At 36.7% G+C, this 21,096-nt stretch overlaps 2 protein-coding genes and 1 pseudogene across 3 annotated transcripts; all 3 read left to right on the forward strand.

The window, feature by feature from the left end:
- The first annotated feature begins 88 nt into the window (after positions 1-88).
- LOC103946415 (22.0 kDa heat shock protein-like) lies at positions 89-1,140 on the forward strand. Its single transcript, XM_048587408.1, has one exon. The coding sequence runs from the start codon at positions 332-334 to the stop codon at positions 953-955; it is 624 nt and encodes a 207-aa protein (XP_048443365.1). The 5' UTR covers positions 89-331; the 3' UTR covers positions 956-1,140.
- A 2,006-nt stretch (positions 1,141-3,146) lies between these two features.
- On the forward strand, positions 3,147-4,080 carry LOC103962619 (annotated as a pseudogene).
- A 1,545-nt stretch (positions 4,081-5,625) lies between these two features.
- On the forward strand, positions 5,626-19,860 carry LOC103962601 (squamous cell carcinoma antigen recognized by T-cells 3). 2 transcript variants are annotated; one of them, XM_048587316.1, is made up of 16 exons: positions 5,626-5,951; positions 6,083-6,216; positions 6,429-6,486; positions 7,088-7,303; positions 7,817-8,092; positions 8,412-8,579; positions 8,668-8,793; positions 12,861-12,902; positions 13,002-13,109; positions 13,617-13,759; positions 13,903-14,026; positions 15,041-15,115; positions 15,833-16,186; positions 16,269-16,361; positions 18,439-18,568; positions 19,366-19,860. In XM_048587316.1, the coding sequence occupies exons 1-16, from the start codon at positions 5,727-5,729 to the stop codon at positions 19,605-19,607; spliced, it is 2,514 nt and encodes an 837-aa protein (XP_048443273.1). In that variant the 5' UTR covers positions 5,626-5,726; the 3' UTR covers positions 19,608-19,860. The 2 variants fall into 2 exon arrangements, with proteins under 2 accessions (XP_048443273.1, XP_009373613.2); XM_009375338.3 differs by having other exon boundaries at positions 5,627-5,951; positions 8,445-8,579.
- The last annotated feature ends 1,236 nt before the right edge of the window (positions 19,861-21,096 follow it).

A 21,096-nucleotide genomic window follows, 5' to 3' on the forward strand; every position in this document is an offset into this window, starting at 1 on the left:
TTTTTTTGGGGTCGGTGATGTAATCTTCCATCCCAATCTCATTACTTTGCTAGACTGTTCTATATTTTTCCACAAAACACAAGAAACATCTAGAAAGATAAAAACCATCATCATCTCCCTCCCTACCTCCCTATATTTGCATTTGCCCTATAAATAAACTCCCAACCCTCGCCCTTTCCACCTTCTCCCATCAGCGTTACAAAGTTCCAACCCACTCCTCAGTCTTGCAGATTTTCCGCAGTTTAATTAAAGCGCAACAGGCATCTCAGTTATTTGGCCAATTAATAAATTTCCTGCTTCCTCACCGACCGATCACCATTCAGCATTCACCATGCATATGAAGAATAACGTGATGATGGTGGTGCAGTCAGTACTAGTTGTGATGATGATGTTCGGCCTCATAGCCCCCTCCCAAACCAATGCCTTGATTCCGTACAACCCAATATCCCCCTCCTCCCTCTTGGACCACGTGATGATCAATGACCCCTTCAGAACTCTCGAACAGACTCCCTTCACCGTCCCAAACCCTACTAGAGTCGTTCAAGAGGCGCTCGCTCTGGCACGTGCTGACTGGAAAGAGACGGCGACTGCACACGTGATCTCATTGGACGTCCCCGGGCTGAAGAAGGAGGATGTCAAGATAGAGGTGGAGGAGAACAGGGTGCTGAGGATCAGCGGAGAGAGGAAGGCCGACGACCGGGAAGGTGAACTGCAGGGCGACAACTACAAGTGGCACCGCGCTGAGAGGACAAACGGCAAGTTCTGGAGACAGTTCAGACTGCCTGGGAACGCCGACTTGGATCAGATAAAGGCTCACCTGGAGGACGGGGTGCTGAAGATTACGGTGCCAAAGTTAGCAGCGGAGAAGAAGAGGCAGCCCAAGCTCATCAACGTCGCCTCTTCTTCCTCGTCTGCTGATCATGGGGCGGAAGTCAAACCTACAAAGGTCGCATGAAAGTCAAGAAAGCAAGTGAGTACATACTGTACGTTAAAGATAATTAAGCGCGCTCACTGCTATAATCAATAGGGTTATATGATGTGTCGTGTTGTAATGTTGATATGGGGATTGATTGAATCAGAACAAGTATTTGTAATATGCATGCGTCATTGAACTTGATTATATTATATTACGTTTTGGCATGATATGAATTAGTGTAATAAGTTGTAGCTATTTTCTGCGTGAGAATAACGTCTTTATTTTTTTGCCTTTGCCACTACCAATGTAACTAAAGAAGTAATATATTATATAGGAGGATTTCAAACAAATAACTACTAAACCCCTGAATGATTTGAAGTGAATTTGTTCAAACAAACAACTACTATACCCCTGAATGGCTACACATGCCACCTATACTAATTTGTCACAAAACGTTAGATTGAGCTAGTAAGCTTTTGGAACAACATTGATGAGAAACTTGTTGAAGAGATTGCACTATCTAACCCTTTGTTAGGTTGGTTTTATATGAACATTTATACTTCTTTATTATATGTTCTGTGCAAGTTTTATAACAAATTATATTTTGTGAAACGGAACTTGGAATTTGAGGTTTATATGGAGAAAACCTGATGATTTCCATGATGTGCTTGTGAGGGATCAATCCAAATATTTGATGCGGTGAATAATGGGTTTTGGCGGTACAAAATGAGACAGGCTTGCGCACATATCAGACAGAAAAGAGAGAGAATATTGTACCAGTAACCAAGAACTTAGGAGCAAGAGCTGAATATTATGGATTTGGCCGTGGAAGTGAGCCAAGTTGGAATTTAGGTGTATTCTTTTTATGTTTTTAAGCTCAATTCTGTTTTTCTTTTAAGTTATCGTGAACTAAATTTTTGTTGTTAGATCATCTTCAATGGATGGGCTAAAAATCAAATTTTTTAGCCAGGAAAATTTAACTTTTAGCTTAGAAACAGCTTTTCTACTCCAACCTTTTTAGCCTAAAATTGTAGCCCCGGATTATTAAAAAATGAACTTAGGTTTTTTTTTTTAGTTAAATTAATTTTTTTTTTTAAATAAATATGTAGACTATCGTAAATTAATTTTATAAATATTTTAATCTAAAAAAATTAAAATTCCGATAAATATTGAGTGAAGTCTACTCCGATTTCTGGGCTAAATTTTGGAGGGAATTTGGTATTGGTTTAACATTTAACATTTAGTCCAAAATTTGGGTTTGGGCAGAAATTTTAGAAGGTAATTTGATTTTTAGTCTACAATTGGAGTTGCTCTTACAGTTAAGATGTAGCTTAGTATTAATTTCGTATTATTATTTTATGTTGAGTGTTCGTAACCGTTCGCAATGCTTTGAATGAACATTTAATTGATTTGATGATTGAGACTAGAAAGAGAGATTTGGTGTATGCGTATTGTAACGAATGTCATGTCTTGAATAAGTGTCAAGTATGGATTGACATGATTCATGCAGTTTCTTTTGGGGATTTTCATACTCGTAATGGATTATTTATTTTCTAAATTTGTTGTGTGCAAAAGAATCAGTTGTTAGTCAAAAATACTTTTGGTTGAGCCTTGAAAACGGATATCAAATATTTTAAGAAAAGTCAATTGTCTACATGAATAGTAATCAGTAATTAGGATTAATATGCTATCGACTTGGGGTGGGATCGGTTAGATGACCTAGTATTTTATTTAACTTGTTTAGTTTTCTATCAAATATCATCTTTACTTGTGTTTAATTTGTTGCATATTTAAATTTTGTCAACGTAAATCTAGTTTAGTTACTTTTACTTTTAATTTGATCAAAATAATATTCTTTAAACTAATATGATCCGTGTTAGAACGACATTGAAGTTATCATTATAAAATTTGAGTGATATTGTACATTTGTCATTATGACAACACACCTCTGTTTGAGTTATGTTCGAAAAGCCAATTTATGTAATATTGGATATTATGTAACAATTCCAAATTAATTAACTAATAAAATGGCAAGTTTTATTCTTCATGAGTTTGGCTATATATCATAATGATAATATATTATGAATGAGTCTATAGGATTGAAGGTATAAAAGTGATGTCCTAAATGAGGTTAAGACAAGAAGACTTGTATTCAATAGTCGCCTAGCCCTGGTTTCGTACAGCTTAAATTTTTTTATAAGTTGGGATAAAAAAAAGTTAAGTTCAATGTTGTGTTTGGTAACTCACCAACAAAGCACTTATTTTCAAATCTGCTGTGAGAAACAGCTGGAAATGGGAAGCAGGTATTTCCTGCTATCAAAAATCGGCTTTTTATCACAGCAACACGAATGAACAGTAATGTTTAATGAAAGTTTTCAAATGGTGATCCTACCCTCACCCCTCGCGTCTCACTTCTCTTCCTTGCTATGGCATCTCACTTCTAAACCTTTTGTGTATTTCGCTATCTGCGATGCCGATATCGATGACTCCGAGGCGCTTTCGTTCTTAAACCAGTTGAAATCCGGTTTTGAGGATGTTAGTGGAAGTGGGTCGATCTTGGTTCAGGATAATTTTGCTCCCAGTTGCTTGCAAGTCCAGTTTGATTCGATTATTCGAAAAGTAATGGCCTCGGACTTGCCCAATTTACCGGCAGCCAGTCGGAATCTAAGCTTTGGTGCGAGTAAAGGGAAGAAAATGGTGCTGACACTGCTGCTTGGGAAGAATCCGAGCGAAGGGTTGAAGAAGAAGAGGAGGTTTTCTGGGGAGGTTAATGGCGATGTTTGCAAAGATGTGACTGCAATGGAGAAGAAGGTGGATGTGTGCGATGATGCTATGGCGGCGGGTTTAGAGATTTTCCATTGCCAACACAAAAGAGTGGTCTTTTGCATTCGGGTGACCGCCAAAAGGCCAAGCAAGTTTGGAGGAGGCATGTTTGGGTTGTTTTGATCCTTGACTTGTTTGTTTGCGCCGTGTTGTTTGGGATTTGGTTGTGCGCTTGCAGGGGATTCAAGTGCATTGACAGTTAAATGGCCAGATTTGGGAGGTTTTGGTGTTTCAGTGTTGTAATGTGCTTTACTTTGAAGATGGATGAAAATTTAGTAATTCACTTTTTATTTGTTAAGAAAATTAAATTAATGGCACATTCAGTATTATATTATTTTTGATCATTTCATACAGTTACGACTGTTTTACATAAAAGTTTACAAAACATCAAAATACTAATTTTTTTTTTTTTTCCCAAAAACACTTTCACAAAAAAATTTACTAAACACTCTGCTGCTTTATTTCACAGCTGCTTATTCTCACAACATAACAGAATTAGTTTTTTTTTTAAAGCACAGCAATATTAAATCAACTTTAATCTTTAAATAAAGTTTATAGCCTTTGGAAAGTCAATTGAATATTGACTATCCAAAACGGTCGGTATATATCCTTATGCGTATTTGTTGTGTCATCCTCATACTTAATGAAAATTGCACTAACGTAATGAAAATTGCACTAACGTGTGTTCTAATTAAGAAGATACATAAAAGAGTCATCTTAAGCATCTCATTGATAACTATTACCATGTGGAGTGGAGGTAAGTGAGACCTAACAAAATTAAGGTGTGTTTGTTGCGCCGAACTATCTCGGACTGAATTAGTTGCAGGGACTAAACTATACTGGCTTAAACTAGACTAAGCTAAACTAACTTAATGAAGCGTTTGATGCAGTGTCAGGACTAAAGAACAGACTAATAACAAATTTCAATATTATATTATTTAATCCATATTTATTAATATTTATTATTATTTTATATTATTTAATAAATATTTAGTAATATTTTATTATTACTTCTGTCTATTTTCTCATTCCAGAAACATCATTCCATTCCCAATTGTTTTCTGTTCATCTCCCTCTTTCCTTTTGTTATCCATTCATCTCCTTCTTTTCTTCCTAATTTTTCTAAGACCCAATTGATGAATCAGAACCGATCAGAATCTGGGTCATCTGGGTATTTATAGGTCTGCTTCTCCGGCATCAATGGCAAAGGTCTGCGATAAAGGAGTCAGGACTTGGTGCATGTGTGATTAGAGCGACTGTAATGCATTGTATACGCACAATGATTTTGTATTTTTATTTATTTTTTTGCTTTTTTGTTTAGAATTTTGGATTTGGATATGATTTTGAAAATGGAAACACTGCAAAATTTTGCCTTTTTTGTTTTGAGTTTTGCTGGATATGGGTTGAAAAATGGTACATGAGAGGGGCCAAGTAGGGAGTTGGTAGATGGGAAGGGCGTAGCGGATAGGAGTGGGCTTAGCAGTCTGACCAATTTTTGGGGGTTTTGCTAGGACCCTTTAGCGAAGAGTTTAGTCCCTTTTAGTCGGGGCGAGTCTTATTAAACTTTGTCTTGGAGTGTAACAAACACGGGACTACTTTGCCGATTAATCCAGTCTAATCTTGTGAATGCTAGTGAGTGCAAACAAACACACCCTTATAACTTAGGATAGAGCTATTCATATACATTTTTACTTCACACCCATGTTAATTTTTTATCCTTATCTTCTTCAATTCATTCATGTAAAAGGTGTGTGAATAACAATGTCATAACATATTGCAATTTGATTTTTAATTACAATTAACCCAAGTTAATACAATTTTTTACATTTGGCCCAGGTTTACAGTTGGCACAGGTTAGGGCATAAAAGTAAAAATACATCGATCGCACCAGAAAATAAGAAGGAAAAAAGCCTCCCATTTGGTCTCAAGGCTCACTGCAAGAAAGAAAGAATTCTAATTCCAATACCAATTCGAATAGAGATCATATATGGACGAAGAAACCCTAAACCCCCTTACTTCTGAAGAAGGCAACAATGGCGATCAAACCATGCCAGACCTCCTCCCTGACCAAGACCTTAGCTCCTCCGATTTCGATTCAGACTCTGACTCTGGCTCTGAAAACGGCGACGACCAAGCCCACCAAAACCTCCAACTCCAAACCCTAGAAGCCGAGCTGTCTGCCAATCCTGGCAACTACGATACTCATGTCCAAGTAAGTATTCACCTTTGCCAATATTCTCGCTCCTTTTTTAATTTTTTCTAATGGGTTATGCATTGTTGTTCGAATACCGTCTGTCTGGTTGCCGAGGAAAATCTAAATTTGAATTCTTATTGTGGCTAAAGTACATAAAGATTCTGAGGCAAATGGCTGACATTGAAAAGCTGAGGCTGGCAAGGGAAGCTATGAATCAGCTGTTTCCGTTAACCCCTTCTATGTGGCAGGATTGGGCTAAGGACGAAGCTTCTCTTTCCACTGGGTACTCTCGTTTCGTTACCAACGCTCTTCTGGTTGCCTCAATTTTTTTTCATATTTAAACACTAGGGCACAGACACAATGGACACATAAAGGAAAACGTAGTTCCTCTTTTCGATGGCTTAAATTTTCGTATATTATTTAAGAAAGTTTCTCTTTTCGGTGACCTAATTTTTTGTAAATTATTTAAGAACAATCTATTTGTCCAATTTGCAGGTCTGATGCTTTTTGTGCTATTGAAAAGCTTTACGAGCGAGGAGTCTTTGAATATCTGGTTGGTTATGCTTCTTTATTCTAGAAAACGTGCAATTTAAAAATTGTTATTTCTTGATATGCCGTGCCATATTTATGTTAATTATGGATGCTTATGGCAAAAATTGAAAATGAGAAGCAAAATAAACAAACTTAACTATGATTTTGAATTGGATGGCATCCAAACTTTCAGTTATAACAGCAGAATGCCTTATCGACAATTTTTCTGTTTCATATGCACATAACTTGTCCTAACTTTTGTGCAAGAGGGGTTTCATTCTCTAAATGGATGTGCTCCGTTCAAAGTGATCCAAGTTTTATACCCCTTGTCTATACTTGGATGAACTTATGTTGTTTATGTTCTGGTTGTGCAAGAACATAGATAACTTTAAACTTGTAATGAAACATCACACTTTTGTTCTAGAATTGTTCATTGGGTTATTTAGTCTAGAGATTGTTCATTGAGTGAGCTAGCACCAGTATCTAATCTCGTTAAGATTTGATGTAAGTTTAAAGCTTTACCCAACATATCAATTCTTGATTACTGTACATATTTTTGTGTTGTTAATGATCAAAGGATTGTGGGGAATATTGACTGTTAACTTGGTGACCTTCAATTGCAGTCCATCTCTCTTTGGTGTGACTACTTAGATTTTGTTAAAGAAAATGATCCCTCAGTAAGAGATTGTTCACCTGCTGGTATTTCGAAGGCAAGAGATCTATTTGAACGTGCTCTTACTGCAGCTGGTTTGCATGTTTCTGAAGGCAATAAACTATGGGAAGCCTATCGGTCGTTTGAGCAAGCTATATTTCATACTATTGACGAGAAAGACAATCAGGTTTGTAGTGGTATATTGATGGATCTCTTGGCCGTCTTTTCTTGTAGTACATCTTCATTTTCTATACAAGTTTATGTTTCCTGTTATAATAATAAAAGAGAATGAGACTGACAATCAATTGTTGAACTCCATCTGTGACTTTTCTCTCATTGGCCAACAATTCAGTCTAATCTTTTTTTTCGTTATGCCAATTCTTATAGCTCAATTCAGATTTACATTTTCATAGTAGTACTACGAATAAACTAATGGTATTTAAAAGGTAAGCCATACAACTGTAAATATGCAGATTAGTATCTAATTTTTGTTATGGTTTCAGCCATCTCTTCTTTAAAACCTGTAAGAGAAATCACTAAATGCCTGTAAGAGTTCTGAATTATATTTTGATTTGAATGCCCAACGACTTAGTTATTCATATGATATTATAATTATTGTTTTTGGGATAATTATATGCTGCCTTTAGATAGTTAAACTATTTTTGAGATCGATATTCAAGAAATTCTTCTTACACCGCAGGCAAGAGAAAAGCAAATTCAGCGTGTCCGCTCTTTATTCCACCGTCAGTTGTCAGTCCCCCATGTTAATATGAGGTCAACACTTTTGGATTACAAGGCATGGGAGGTGGAACGAGGAAACATTCTTGATGCTGGCTTCAGTGACCTGGATGGAATTTCATTCCAGGTTGCCTCAGCGTATAAAAAGGCACTGGAAATGTATGATGCTCGCGTTCATCTTGAAGAACAGATTTGTCTGCAGGATATGTCAGACTCAGAAAGACTTCAAAATTTCATGGTATGTATAATTTGGAACTAGTACTTAGTAGAACCGTACAAAAATTAAGTTAGAAATGCCAGTTGTATTATCCTTTTATTCACTGGTTTGCCTTTACATATCCTCGCACCATTGTCTTTTTTGAACTTACGGTTTGTCTTTTCTGCCTCCTTTCTACTTTCATTTGTATGGTTTGTCATTATCATCCTCTGGTTAGTTTATTTACTTCATATGTAAATCTTCAGTTTCTGGTCTTTTCTGCCTCCTTTCTACTTTCATTTGTATGGTTTGTCATTATAATCCTCCGGTTAGTTTATTTACTTAATGTGTAAATCTTCAGTTTCTGGAAAGAATAAATTATTCTTTTCTGCAGAAGTACTTGAGATTTGAACAGTCTTCTGGAGATCCAGCCCGGGTCCAAACGTTGTATGAACGTGCTATTACGGCCTTTCCTATATCCAGTTATCTCTGGCTTGATTATACTCGTTATTTGGACAAAACATTGAAGGTTTTTATCCCTTGGCATCTCTTATTACATATTTTCTGTTCCAATGGCAACCCTGTGCTGTTAAAGTAATTTTTTTTAACCTTTTCAGGTTGGCAATGTTATAACCAACGTTTATTCCAGGGCTGTAATGAATTGCCCCTGTGTTGGAGAGCTTTGGGTCCGATATATGCTTTCCTTGGAGCGTGGTCATGCTTCTGAGAAAGAGATTGCCTCTGTATGTTTTAAATTTCAATTTTGTTTGGCTGGAGCATTTTTTATTGATCTCTGTTTGCTTCTAATTTCTTTGATTGATTACTTGTTGGTGTTGGGTTTTTTCGAGCCCATGATAAGTTGTCCTACATCTATAAGGAATTATAGTCTTAGAGGATTAAATTGTTTTCCCAATTGGAATTGTTTTCCCAATCGGAGTTGTTTTCCCATTTAGAGTTAGTTTCCCAATTGGAGAAGGTTTCATAACTAGATTCCAATTAGGATTAGTAATCCTTATTGAAGAAGACCTTTATTATGTCTATATAAAGGGGCTATTGTACTAGTTTTGAGAAGGGAGGGATTAGAGTGAGAAAATATTGTAAACTGTTTGCGAGAGAAGAGAAAAGAGACGGTGCATTTCTTGTTCTTGTTCTTTCAGGTTTTTCGTCAAGTCCTAGTTTTAGAGATTTGGCAAGATTATTGGTTGTACTCATTATTGATATAGTGAAAGATTGTTGTTGTTGTCCCGTGGACGTTGGCACATATTGCCGAACCACGTAAATTCTTGGTGTTATTTATCTTGGTTATTTGTTTTTCGATTTCCAGAGTTTGTTCTATTTTTCCCATTCTTAAATGCGATATTTTCAACAAGTGGTATTAGAGCCAGGTTTGGCTAATATCTGTTTAGAATGGAGGGTGCAACCCGCTGTAATTGGGTTACGTGGAAATCAAGAGGAGGACATGCTTTACTGAAGGTGTTGAGAGCAAGCCAACAAATATGTCTGATGCTGATTGGACCAAGATGAAGATAAGCGATGTTTTCTGGCAAAGAAGTCTATAATTGCCTTTGCCAATGACGATGGGTATTGTGATCAGGGGAGCCTGGTCAAGAGAAGTCTAATCAAGAGGGTCTTGGTTAATGAGTAGTTCGATCAAGGGGAGCTTGGTTATGGGTAGTTCGATTAGGGGGAGCCTGGTCATGAAAAGTTCGATCAATGGGAGTTTGGTCAAGAGAAGCAGTCCTTTTTTTTTTTTTTTTGGGTATACCTTCCTCATGGTCTGGAGGGGGAGATTGTTGGGTTTTTTCGAGCCCATGATAAGTTGTCCTACGTCTATGAGGAATTATAGTCTTAGAGGATTAAATTGTTTTCCCAATTGGAGTTGTTTTCCCAATTGGAGTTAGTTTCTCAATTGGAGAAGGTTTCATAACTAGATTCCAACTAGGATTAGTAATCCTTATTGAAGAAGACCTTTATTATGTCTATATAAAGGGGCTATTGTACTAGTTTTGAGAAGGGATCAAAACAATAAATTGTATACAACTCAAGGGATTAGAGTGAGAGAATATTGTAAAGTGTGTGCGAGAGAAAAGAAAAGAGATAGTGTATTTCTTGTTCTTGTTCTTTCAGGTTTTTCGTCAAGTCCTAGTTCTAGAGATTTGACAAGATTATTGGTTGTACTCATTATTGATATAGTGAAAGATTGTTGTTGCTGTCCCATGGACGTAGACACATATTGCCGAACCACGTAAATTCTTGGTGTTATTTATCTTGGTTATTTGTTTTTCGATTTTTGGAGTTTGTTCTATTTTTCCCATTCTTAAATGTGATATTCTCAACAAGTGGTATCAGAGCCAGGTTTGGCTGATATCTGTTTAGATTGGAGGGTGCAACCTTTTGTAATTGGGTTACGTGGAAATCAAGAGGAGGACATACTTTACTGAAGGTGTTAAGAGCAAGCCGGCAAGTATGTCTGATGCTGATTGGTCCAAGATGAAGATAAGCGATGTTTTCTGGCAAAGAAGTCTATAATTTCCTTTGCCAATGACGATGGGTATTGCGATCAGGGGGAGCCTGGTCAAGAGAAGTCTAATCAAGAGGGTCTTGGTTAATGAGTAGTTCGATCAAGCGGAGCTTGGTTATGGGTAGTTTGATTAGGGGGAGTCTAGTCATGAAAAGTTAGATCAATGGGAGTGGTCAAGAGGAGCAATCCTTTTTTTTTTTTTTTTTTTTGGTATACCTTCCTCATGGTCTGGAGGGGGAGATTGTTGGGTTTTTTTTTTCTAGCCCATGATAAGTTGTCCTACGTCTATAAGGAATTATAGTCTTAGAGGATTAAATTGTTTTCCCAATTGGAGTTAGTTTCTCAATTGGAGTTAGTTTCTCAATTGGAGAAGGTTTCATAACTAGATTCCAATTAGGATTAGTAATCCTTATTGAAGAAGACCTTTATTATGTCAATATAAAGGGGCTATTGTACTAGTTTCGAGAAGGGAGCAAAACAATAAATTATATACCACTCAAGGGATTAGAGTGAGAGAATATTGTAAACTGTGTGCGAGATAAAAGAAAAGAGATAGTGTATTTCTTGTTCTTTCAGGTTTTTCGTCAAGTCCTAGTTCTAGAGATTTGGCAAGATTATTGGTTTTACTCATTATTGATATAGTGAAAGATTGTTGTTGCTATCCCGTGGATGTTGGCACATATTGCCGAACCACGTAAATTCTTGGTGTTATTTATCTTGGTTATTTGTTTTTCGATTCCCGAAGTTTGTTCTATTTTTCCCATTCTTAAACGTCTCAACACTTGGAATACTTGCTTTTGACTTGGTTATTAAGCTACAGCAGACAGAAATACATCTCCGTTTGCCTAGTAGTTTTAAAGAATATGTTGTAAGAGAAAGAAAGAACTAGCCTTGAACGGTTACTTGGAGTATGCCAACGCTGTCGTATTATTTTAGTTGGTTTACTGATTGGCCATATGAAATTCTAAGAGCAAGTCCATCCTTAAAGACTTTGCGCCAGCACCTAGCCCATAGCCCATTTATCCACTTAAGTGAACAGTAATAGACCACAGTGAGCAGTAATAGGCCAAAACATCTCTACCCCTAAAAAAAATAGCCTAGTCCATTTTATTAAAATATTATTATTTTTTATTATAAAATAATAAAAAATAATAATTTTGTTTTAAATTTCTGAATTTATAGAAAAATAAAATAATAATAATAATAATAATAATAATTTCTGAATTTATTAAAAATTTTCTGTATTTTTAAAAGTGAAATTCTTAATTTTTTGGGGGAAAAACGTGGACTGTTGATCTGTGATCGGACGGTCCAGTTTAAAAGTGAAATTCAAATTTTTTTTACCGTTGGAAATCCAACGGCCTAGAATGACTAGCCGTTGGAAATCCAATGGTAGAAATTGGGCCATGTTGCCCACCCGAGGGAGAGGTTAATGCGCCTGCACCGTTGGGCCCTACCTCTGATTTTGTTGTCTCCTACTTGCTAGGACGTGCGCGTGTAGGACATGTGCCAGGCTTAACAACACAAACAGGCTGGTCCCCAGGTCTGTCAAAAATGGGCTGGTCTGGAGACCAGCTTGGGCTGGGTGCCAGGCAAACACACTGGCTGGAGTGGATTGGCTGAGTCCCAGCCTGTTTTTTCCACTGGGTGCTGGCCTCTTTTTGCTCCGGTGGAACTGCTCTAAATATGTGACTTGTGTCCTGAATAAAGTCTATATTAAGTATTTTCGCTCTGTTCATTTGGGCTTCATGGTGTTCTCTATCCATTTTTCCCCTTCTTTTGAGATTCTAGGAAGTACTATTTCAATGAGAAATATATGAATCTTGGCAACGTTTGTTTGATGGTATTGTCCACAAAGTTTTAATATGGTATTCCTGACGTTGCTGTTATGTAATTGCCTTTTCTTTTCAAAATTTCCCTTAATATGATATATGTAAGAAAAGGAGGGCAAGGGTTTTGGTTTACGGTGAGGGATGAATGGGCACTATTCGGCTTTGAATTTAAAGAAATGCCAAAAATTTTACTCGACATGTTTCATGTGTTAAGGAACTAGCACATCAAACTGTAGAGCCAATAGGTAACTTACTATTGGGCTTTGCTTCTCATTAGACTTAGTCTCTAGTCTCAGCCAGAATATTCTCCAGCGAAGACTCAATTTTCAATACAACTCCAGTGGATGCCTTTACCAAACCAAAAATGAATAAATGTAAATGAACCAATAGAAATACATTCCATTATGATTTCTTGAAAAATGTGTAGAGTACCTTTTAAATTGTTGCTCATTCTCAGGTCTTTGAGAAGTCTCTGCTATGCACTTTAACCCTTGATGAGGTACAGATGTTCTTATAATTGATTTGTCTTTCTTTCTTTGTATCTAAATATGTGACAATGTTTTTTATTATCTTTGTTCATTGAGCTTCTTTTCTTTAGTACCTAGATTTGTACCTCACCCGCGTAGATGGCTTAAGAAGAAGAATATCATGCGCTGTTGAAGGAGAGCATGGCTTGGAGTATTCATTAATCAGGGAAACCTTTCAGGTTTGTTATTATTTTTCACTTATATAAAAACGTAATTCATTTTTGTGGCAAAGTTACAAGGAAAACTAGTTGGGATTAAACTACCACAATTACTAAATTGCAATTAGATTGTATTTGTTTCTTGGTCTTCTGAATTAAGTGAGGTTTGGTCAGGGGTGGGTGGGGTGGGATTACAGGTGTTACGTTGTTGTTTGCATATTCAAAAGATGAAAAAGAAAATGTCTTCTCAAAAAAAAAAAAAAAAAAATTATATTTGTACTAATACATTTATATCCATGTTTGGATCAATTGAAGTCCTAAATTACCAGTATGTTCTTCATAATAAAAAGAAAAAGGAAAGTCTGTTTTTTCTGTACGTTTAAGGGTTAGCAATCACATTGGTTGTGTCTAGGCAAAATAACCCGTATGCTGTTAAGGATTATGCTTTTTTGCAGCCTTTTTCCACTTCGTAGAAAGAAATAATGTATTGTTTGTACACATGAAATTTCTGACAATTTATACCTTCAGAATGCATCAGATTACTTGTCAGCATACCTGAAGAACACGGATGGCTTGCTACGTTTGCATGCTTATTGGGCCCGTTTAGAGCTAAATCTACATAAGGACCAACTGGCAGCTCGTGGAGTTTGGGAGACTTTACTTAAGCTCTGGTATGGGCATTTTGGAATTTGTGAATTTGGATTGTTATTTTGGAATGCCTTTTTTTTTTTTTTTTTTTTTTTTTTTCCCCCTTCTGTTTTTCATTTGTATAATGCTCTTAATATATTTTTATTTATTTTTTATCTTCTGTTAGTGGTTCAATGCTGGAAGCCTGGCAAGGTTATATAGCAATGGAAACTGAATTGGGTCATGTTAATGAAGCTCGGGCCCTATATAGGAGATGTTACAGTAAAAGATTTCCCGGAACTGGTTCAGAGGTAAGATCTACTTTCCTCGTCTATATTCTTGAATGAAACTTGTTTTTGACCGCTCGGCCTCTCTCTCAAATTTTGCACAACAACTTTTACTCATTCAGTAGTTTGTGTTTTGCCTAGTTTTTGGGTTCTGATTTGTGTGATACGCTATGGCCCTATTTCATATTTCATATTCCTGTTCAAACATTGAGCACAGAATCGAGTATAATATCTTGTTTGTTCATAGCAGGCAGTTAGGTTAGGTTATATGAGCAAAGTCCCGTTCTCATGGTCACCTGGTGACCAAGGATTCATGGTCACCCTTGGATTTGATATTAAGTCACATCCATTTAAAATCTCCACCCCTGATATCAAATTCAATGGCGGGTGACCATTTCTTGGTTACTAGTTGACCAAGAGAACATTTCTATAGATGAGTATTTGGTTACAGATTTCTTCGGCCTATTGATTATCAAATTGTCAACATTCTCCCCTCGTTCCTAGCCACAATGTGGCGTATAATTTAGCAGAAGCCTCTTGGGGTTTTAAAACCTGGGTGAATCTGGATGTTATGGCTTCGATTTAGATGTGATCAGCATTTATGTTCTCAAAAAGGATAAAACAGCAAGAATTAATTGACAAAGTTGAAAGTTACTATTAGAAATAAAAAATTTAAAACTTAGTTGTAAAAATTATTTGAAGCGAAGCTTTCTTCAGTAATTTGGTGTATTATCTAGCTTTCTTTTCAACAAATTATAAACCATATCACTGCAAGAAGCTTGCCTTTTTTCCTAAAAGGCCTCGTGTCTTGGATTTTGATAGTAGCGGTTTTCATTCTGTGTTCATACTTCATACTGACTCGTGTAGTGTACATGTAGTTTCTTGTAAAAATTTGGTTTGTTGCTTATTGATCATGTCAATTTGGGTGTTTGTGCGTCTGTTTGTTTTTATTTTTATTATATAGTAGCTTATACGCTTGTATATAATACCTTTGGGATTAGATGGTGCCTTCCTTTCCTAAAATACAGAATAATTCAGGACATCTGCCACTCGTGGTTACGTTTTGAGAGGGAGTTTGGTTCGTTGGATGATCTTGACCATGCAGTACAGAAGGTACATTTTCCCTTTTTTGCACTTACCAATTGAATGTTGTATGAAATTTGAAATCGTTAGAATATGTGAATGTGAAGGTAATTTCCATCTTTCTACTTCATGTTCCTTCATTTCTGGATTGCAGAAAAATTAATGGTTAACATAAAAAGTTTGTTGCCATGCTGAGGGTTGTACTTCATAAGATTTGTCTAATGTCCTCAGCTTCGGTAATGTGAATAAAGATTCGTCTAATGATTAATAAATTACTCAACATATGAAAATGATAAGTGGAACCGAAATCATTTAGAATTTGTGAATGTGAAGGTAATTATTCTACCTTTATTTCTAGATACATTGCAGTTTACAGTAATATAAAGTCAGAGTTTGTCAAAAGAAAACTGTAATATGAGAGCCACCAATGGTTGTGCTTATAAGGTTGGTGCGATGTCAGTGTAGGTACCGTAACGAAGTTTTATCACTTAATGAATAACAAACTACTCATCATTTTAAAATCTGAAAACTACACAAGCACTAGTTCTACCATATCTTACATAGACCCGCGGGAGGCAGTTTTTAGTGTGTTAAAAGTTATCCAAATTTGCGCAGTTTAAGTACGGATATGCTTTGCCTTGATCATCTCAGCTAAGTCATTGTTCTTTTGTCAATCTATATTTTGAAGAAGTGCTCATCACTCCAACAGATTGAAGGTCTGTTGTTGACTTCTGCTCCCTTATTTAGGTCACTCCTCGTCTGGAAGAGCTAGAATTATTCAGGTCACAACAAGAATCCAAATTGATAGAAGAGTCTCCTTTGAAGAAGAATGCTCGTGATAAGAGAAAGCAAGTTTCTGACATACCTAATGAACAGCATCCAGCAAAGAGGCAAAAAGATGCGGCCCAAAAGCCAAAGAAAGCACATGGGAAGGATTCTGAGGCGGTGAACTCAGTTGAACAAACTAACGTGGAAAAGATCAAGGCCACGGGTGACCAACCAGACACAGAAAATGAGCAACAAATGAAGGAGCGTGTTCCGGAGAAAAGAAAAGTATATGCTGACCAGTGTACTGTTTTTGTTTCAAATATTAACCTTAAGGCATGTACACAACCTATAAATCCCTTCTCATTCTCTTCTTTAATGCACAGGCATGATCTTAGAAACTGTTCGTGTTTTGCAGGCAAATGATGAACATCTGCGTCAATTCTTCAGTGATGTTGGGGGAGTGGTTGCTGTAAGAATACTACATGACAAGTTCACTGGAAAGTCCAGGGTCTCTCTCTCTCTCTCTCTCTCTCTCTCTCTCTCTCACAGTTTCTTGGTGTTTCTTTATATTGTGTGCAAACCTTTTTAGTTTAGCAATCTGTTTGATATTGCACGTGGTATTTTAGGATTGGCTAATGTCCAGATTTTAATGCTTGGTTCTAGGAGAAATTTTAATGCTCGTACATTGGTTGAAGCTTTGACTATGTTAATGGTTTAGAAGCATAAAAGATAGATCTTGTAATTGAAGACAGGTTGCTGGAAATTCTGGACAACAACTTTGATGGTAGGGTATTGTTTTTTGGGTCAATGATTTAAGGGTATTTGGGACACTGTAGAGTTGTAATTTGCTCGGTACAAAAGTAAGACTCGGATAAAATACTCCTGGCACAAAATTATGTGCTGTATCTGAAGAAAGTTTCTGTTCTTTTTGTTGATGATGGAACTAGTTTGATCTAGAATAAAAATATCAAATTACATCTTTTGTTCTACAGTTGTGTTGATCTAATCTGAATGTGCCAACTCAGAATGTAAGAGTGCATGGAACTATTTAATCTTTCTCTTAGATCAAAACATGTTCTGTCCATAATAGTCCTACTACTCTACCTGCACATTGTTAGAACTCTAAATTTTCGAATTGAAAATTGTTATATGAGAAGAGCATTGAACTTCCTCATCTTTTTCATAGTGGACATGTGCAGTGAATAAAATATCACCGTTGGTTAGTTGATGAGAGCAAGCTGTTGTTAGGTTTTTCCGGCCCATGATAAGTTGTCCTAAGTCTATAAGGAATTATAGTCTTAGAGGATTAAATTGTTTTCCCAATTGGAGTTGTTTACCCAATTGGAGTTAGTTTCTCAATTGGAGTAGGATTTATAACTAGATTCCAATTAGGATTAATAATCCTTATTGAAGAAGACCTTTATTATGTCTATATAAAGGGGCTATTCTAGTAGTTTTGAAAAAGGGAGCAAAACAATAAATTGTATACCACTCAAAGTATTAGAGTGAGAGAATATTGTAAAGTGTGCGAGAGATAAAAAAAGAGATAAGTGTATTGTTCTTGTTCTTTCAGGTTTTTTTTCAAGTCCTAGTTCTAGAGATTTGGCAAGATTATTTGTTGTACTCATTATTGATTTAGTGAAAGATTGTTGTTGTTGTCCCGTGGATGTAGGCACATATTACCGAACCACGGAAATTCTTGGTATTATTTATCGTGGTTATTTGTTTTTCGATTTCCGGAGTTTGTTCTATTTTTCCCATTCTTAAATGCGATATTGTAAAGAGCTGTAAGGCTAAAATTACATGAGATATTATATTCTTCGACCAAGATTTTGATTTTTTTTTTTTTTTTTTGTTGGTATGATTTCATTTAAACCATGGAATGCCAAAGCATCGGGCACAGGTGGGGTTGAAGGCTCAAGTTTTACTACGTTTTGAATGGACAACGAGGGGACACTTCCTCCTCGTGGGTTTAGTATATACTACTTGTAACATGTGCTTTCTCTTGGACAGAGTTTGAAGTGAAATTTTTTGGGTTTTGTTTCGTAAATCTATTTCAGGAGCAAAATTGAAACTCATATTACAAAATATAGAGAAAAGCAAATGCGAGGCCTATGCACCCCGCCCGCGGGGGGGGGGGGGGGGGGGGGGGGTGGGGTGGGGCGGGGAGGGGTGGGGGGGTGGGTGTGTTAGAGGAGAATGCTTGCATAATAATATTCTGTTTGATTTGAATTTATGCCAGGTATTCATCTGGCAGGTTTAGCTTCTTGGCCCCCGTGTACTCCTCTATTTAGCGCCTGCTGTGACTGATTTCCTCTCGACTATACTTGAACGGAAGTTTCATTTGGTCTCAATAAATTTATTTTATGGAGTCCCATAGTGCGTGCATTCCCCTAAAAATTATTGATGTGTAAAGTATCATTAGCTGAATGTAAAAGCATATGTCAGTGAGACCATTGTGAAAAGCATCCAGATTTTGTCAGTAAAACCTGGAGTTATCATATATGTATATGAAATGAATTTGATTTGTTTCTCATCCTGGTCTTGAAAGTTCTGATTTTATATTTTCCTTTTAACTTGTGAAGGGATTGGCATATGTGGATTTCTCAGATGATGCCCACCTCGTTGCAGCTGTTGCAAAAAATAAGCAGATGCTCCTTGGGAAGAAGCTGAGCATTACACGATCAGATCCAAAGCATGGGAAGAAGGAACATGGTACGCCAAATTGGGTTTGTTTTAACATAATTTTACGTGCACATGCGGAATCTAAATTAAATTGATACCATATGGAATATACCATCTGTCATGTACCGGTCCATAATAAAATTAGTTATTTCCTCAAATTTTGTTATACATACTATATTTATAGTATTATTCTAGTTATTCATCAAACCTGGATCGGTTTGAATGTACAGCTCCCACTGATTTTGTGACCAAGTCTCGAATCTAAATTTGCATCATACTCTGACTGAAGGAGAATTGAAGTCTAAAAGCTTGCTGAAAAACTGAGATATCAAATATGGTGCTCAAGATTTTGATTTTATTTATTGTTTGCTCATTTAGTTGAACCTAGCTCAAGGAGTGAATCAGTGGATAATTGAAACTTTTTCAAAACTGGGTGAAAACTGAAAACCAGTACATAGACAAGAAATATGCAACAGAACATAAAAATATGTTGAAGTCGAAGACCTAACTGAGGTAAAAAGGTTCTCATGGAGGGAAAAAGGGAGACGTCAAGACAATATCCGCTCCTTTTGAAAGTGCATATAATATTACTAGAGATGGATCTTTCTGCATTCAAGAAATGGCGTTCCAAATTTTCTGTACTTCATATACTCATGTCCTTTGTATTGGGCATATATGTTCTTTGAAAATCTTTAGGATTTAAAAAAATAAAAAATAAAAAAATAGAAAAAAGGATCTTTTATATGATGAGAGATCTATTTGGATTTCATTACTGCATGTGGTCATGATGTTGCTTGTGCTGAATACTTCCACTCAAACTGGTGCAGCCAGGGGAGCTGAGTCTAATGATTCTGCTGAGGCCTCCAATGCACCTAGAGCACGTCAAGGACAGCAGTCTACTTATAACCGAGGAAGTGATAATGTACAGCTGAAGGGTAGGAACACATTTGCAACTCCCAGGAATATCCTTGCACTTGGTCGTAGTACAAATAAACCAACTACTGAGAAACAGGATGATGAAAAGCCAAAATCCAATGACGAGTTCAGAAACATGTTCCTCAAAGGTTAGGGCTTTCTTGCTGGGTTCTGTAACTTTACTGCAAAGTACTAGCAACTTCCTCTTTTTGGAGACAAATCAAACACCTGTGTTCTGAATCGCCAACCTTGGCCATGCTATGAGTAGGATATAATTGGGGGGACAGCCCTCTTTTGCTGAATTCGGTATAAATGAATTGAATCTGTTACCTGTTACAGAATGTAATTAAGGTTTAGTTTTCCTAATACAACGTCTGTTCATGAGATGGTTCCGGCCATCTGTTTTATTCCCTGTCTTTATTTGGCTATGTCCGACCGGTAAATGAGTAGGATAGTCCGAACTTGTTCACCATTGTTTCTTTATGTTGGCATACTGATGATTCTTTCTTTGAACACTCCTTTGGCTTGCACCTAAAAATTCTCGATGGCAAGGGGATTGTAGGTAGCTCCTTAATTATTGCACATATTTCATGTTATTTAAATTCATTGTTTGATTTAACATTTTTCGAAGACAACATTGGTTTTTTTTTTTTTTTGGGGGATTCTGGTTTCAAATTTATTCATTTTCTCATTTACCTTTTTTTTTCTTTTTTTCAAGAAAAAGCATAAGATTTCGAGAAAAGGCCATTACAAGTTACAACAAACAAGCCCCACAAAAATTGGAGACAGCCGAAACCCATTCAAAAGCAAGATAAAACAATAAAATGACCCCCTAGTCTATATGGCCCAAAGACAGAATGCAGTCACCGCCGTTACTAGTACCTCGTCAGCAACCACAAGGGTAGCCGCAATAAGAACCAGCTTCGCGTTGAATTGGATGAAGGTATCGCAATACAAAATTATCAACCCGCAAGATCGAACTATCCTCAACTAAATTCCGCCACTAAAACCACCACACCGGAGGAGAGCCACCATATCCGAACCACCATTACATAAGCTAACAAGGAGGAGAAAAAGCAAAAACAATAGAAAGGGATGAGGCCTAAGGGGCATCTAAAACACCCTTACTTTGGATAAAGCCGCATCGCATTTGGACTTGATTTTTCAGTATGCTGGTCAGGTGCAAACAAGTGATGGGAGAGTTGAGATCTGATGTCCAAACAGATATGTCATTTCTAGCTTTGAGCATAGGTTAGAGGAGGAATGAGATGTGAGAAGGAGGACCTATTGGGTGACTTTTAGGTCAAGGTGGACTTGGGTTTTGAGAACATCCTCTTGTCTTCCGTGGTTCAGTTTCTAACCAAGTTCCGGAATATCTTGAAAGAGTTAGCTCATCTTAGGAAATATTCTGGTTCGACCAATGACTCAAAGATTAGCATGATTAAACAAATAATGGCTTGATCAAGAGAAGCGTGGTGTAGAAGCTAGAAGTTCATTAGTTTTGCATGAAAAAGAGAGATTAGGTGGTTGTATGGTGTTCTCTGTTGAATAATCTGGTTTCCTAGGGTGGTGACAAAGCTTATGATGGCTGAAATACTCAGAGGAAGGTTATGGAAAATACTCAAGCTGCAGAGTGATGACTC

The sequence above is a fragment of a genome, unplaced genomic scaffold, assembly GCF_019419815.1.
Source record: "Pyrus x bretschneideri cultivar Hongxiangsu unplaced genomic scaffold, Pyrus_bretschneideri_v1 Contig265, whole genome shotgun sequence".
Taxonomy (NCBI): Eukaryota; Viridiplantae; Streptophyta; class Magnoliopsida; order Rosales; family Rosaceae; genus Pyrus; species Pyrus x bretschneideri.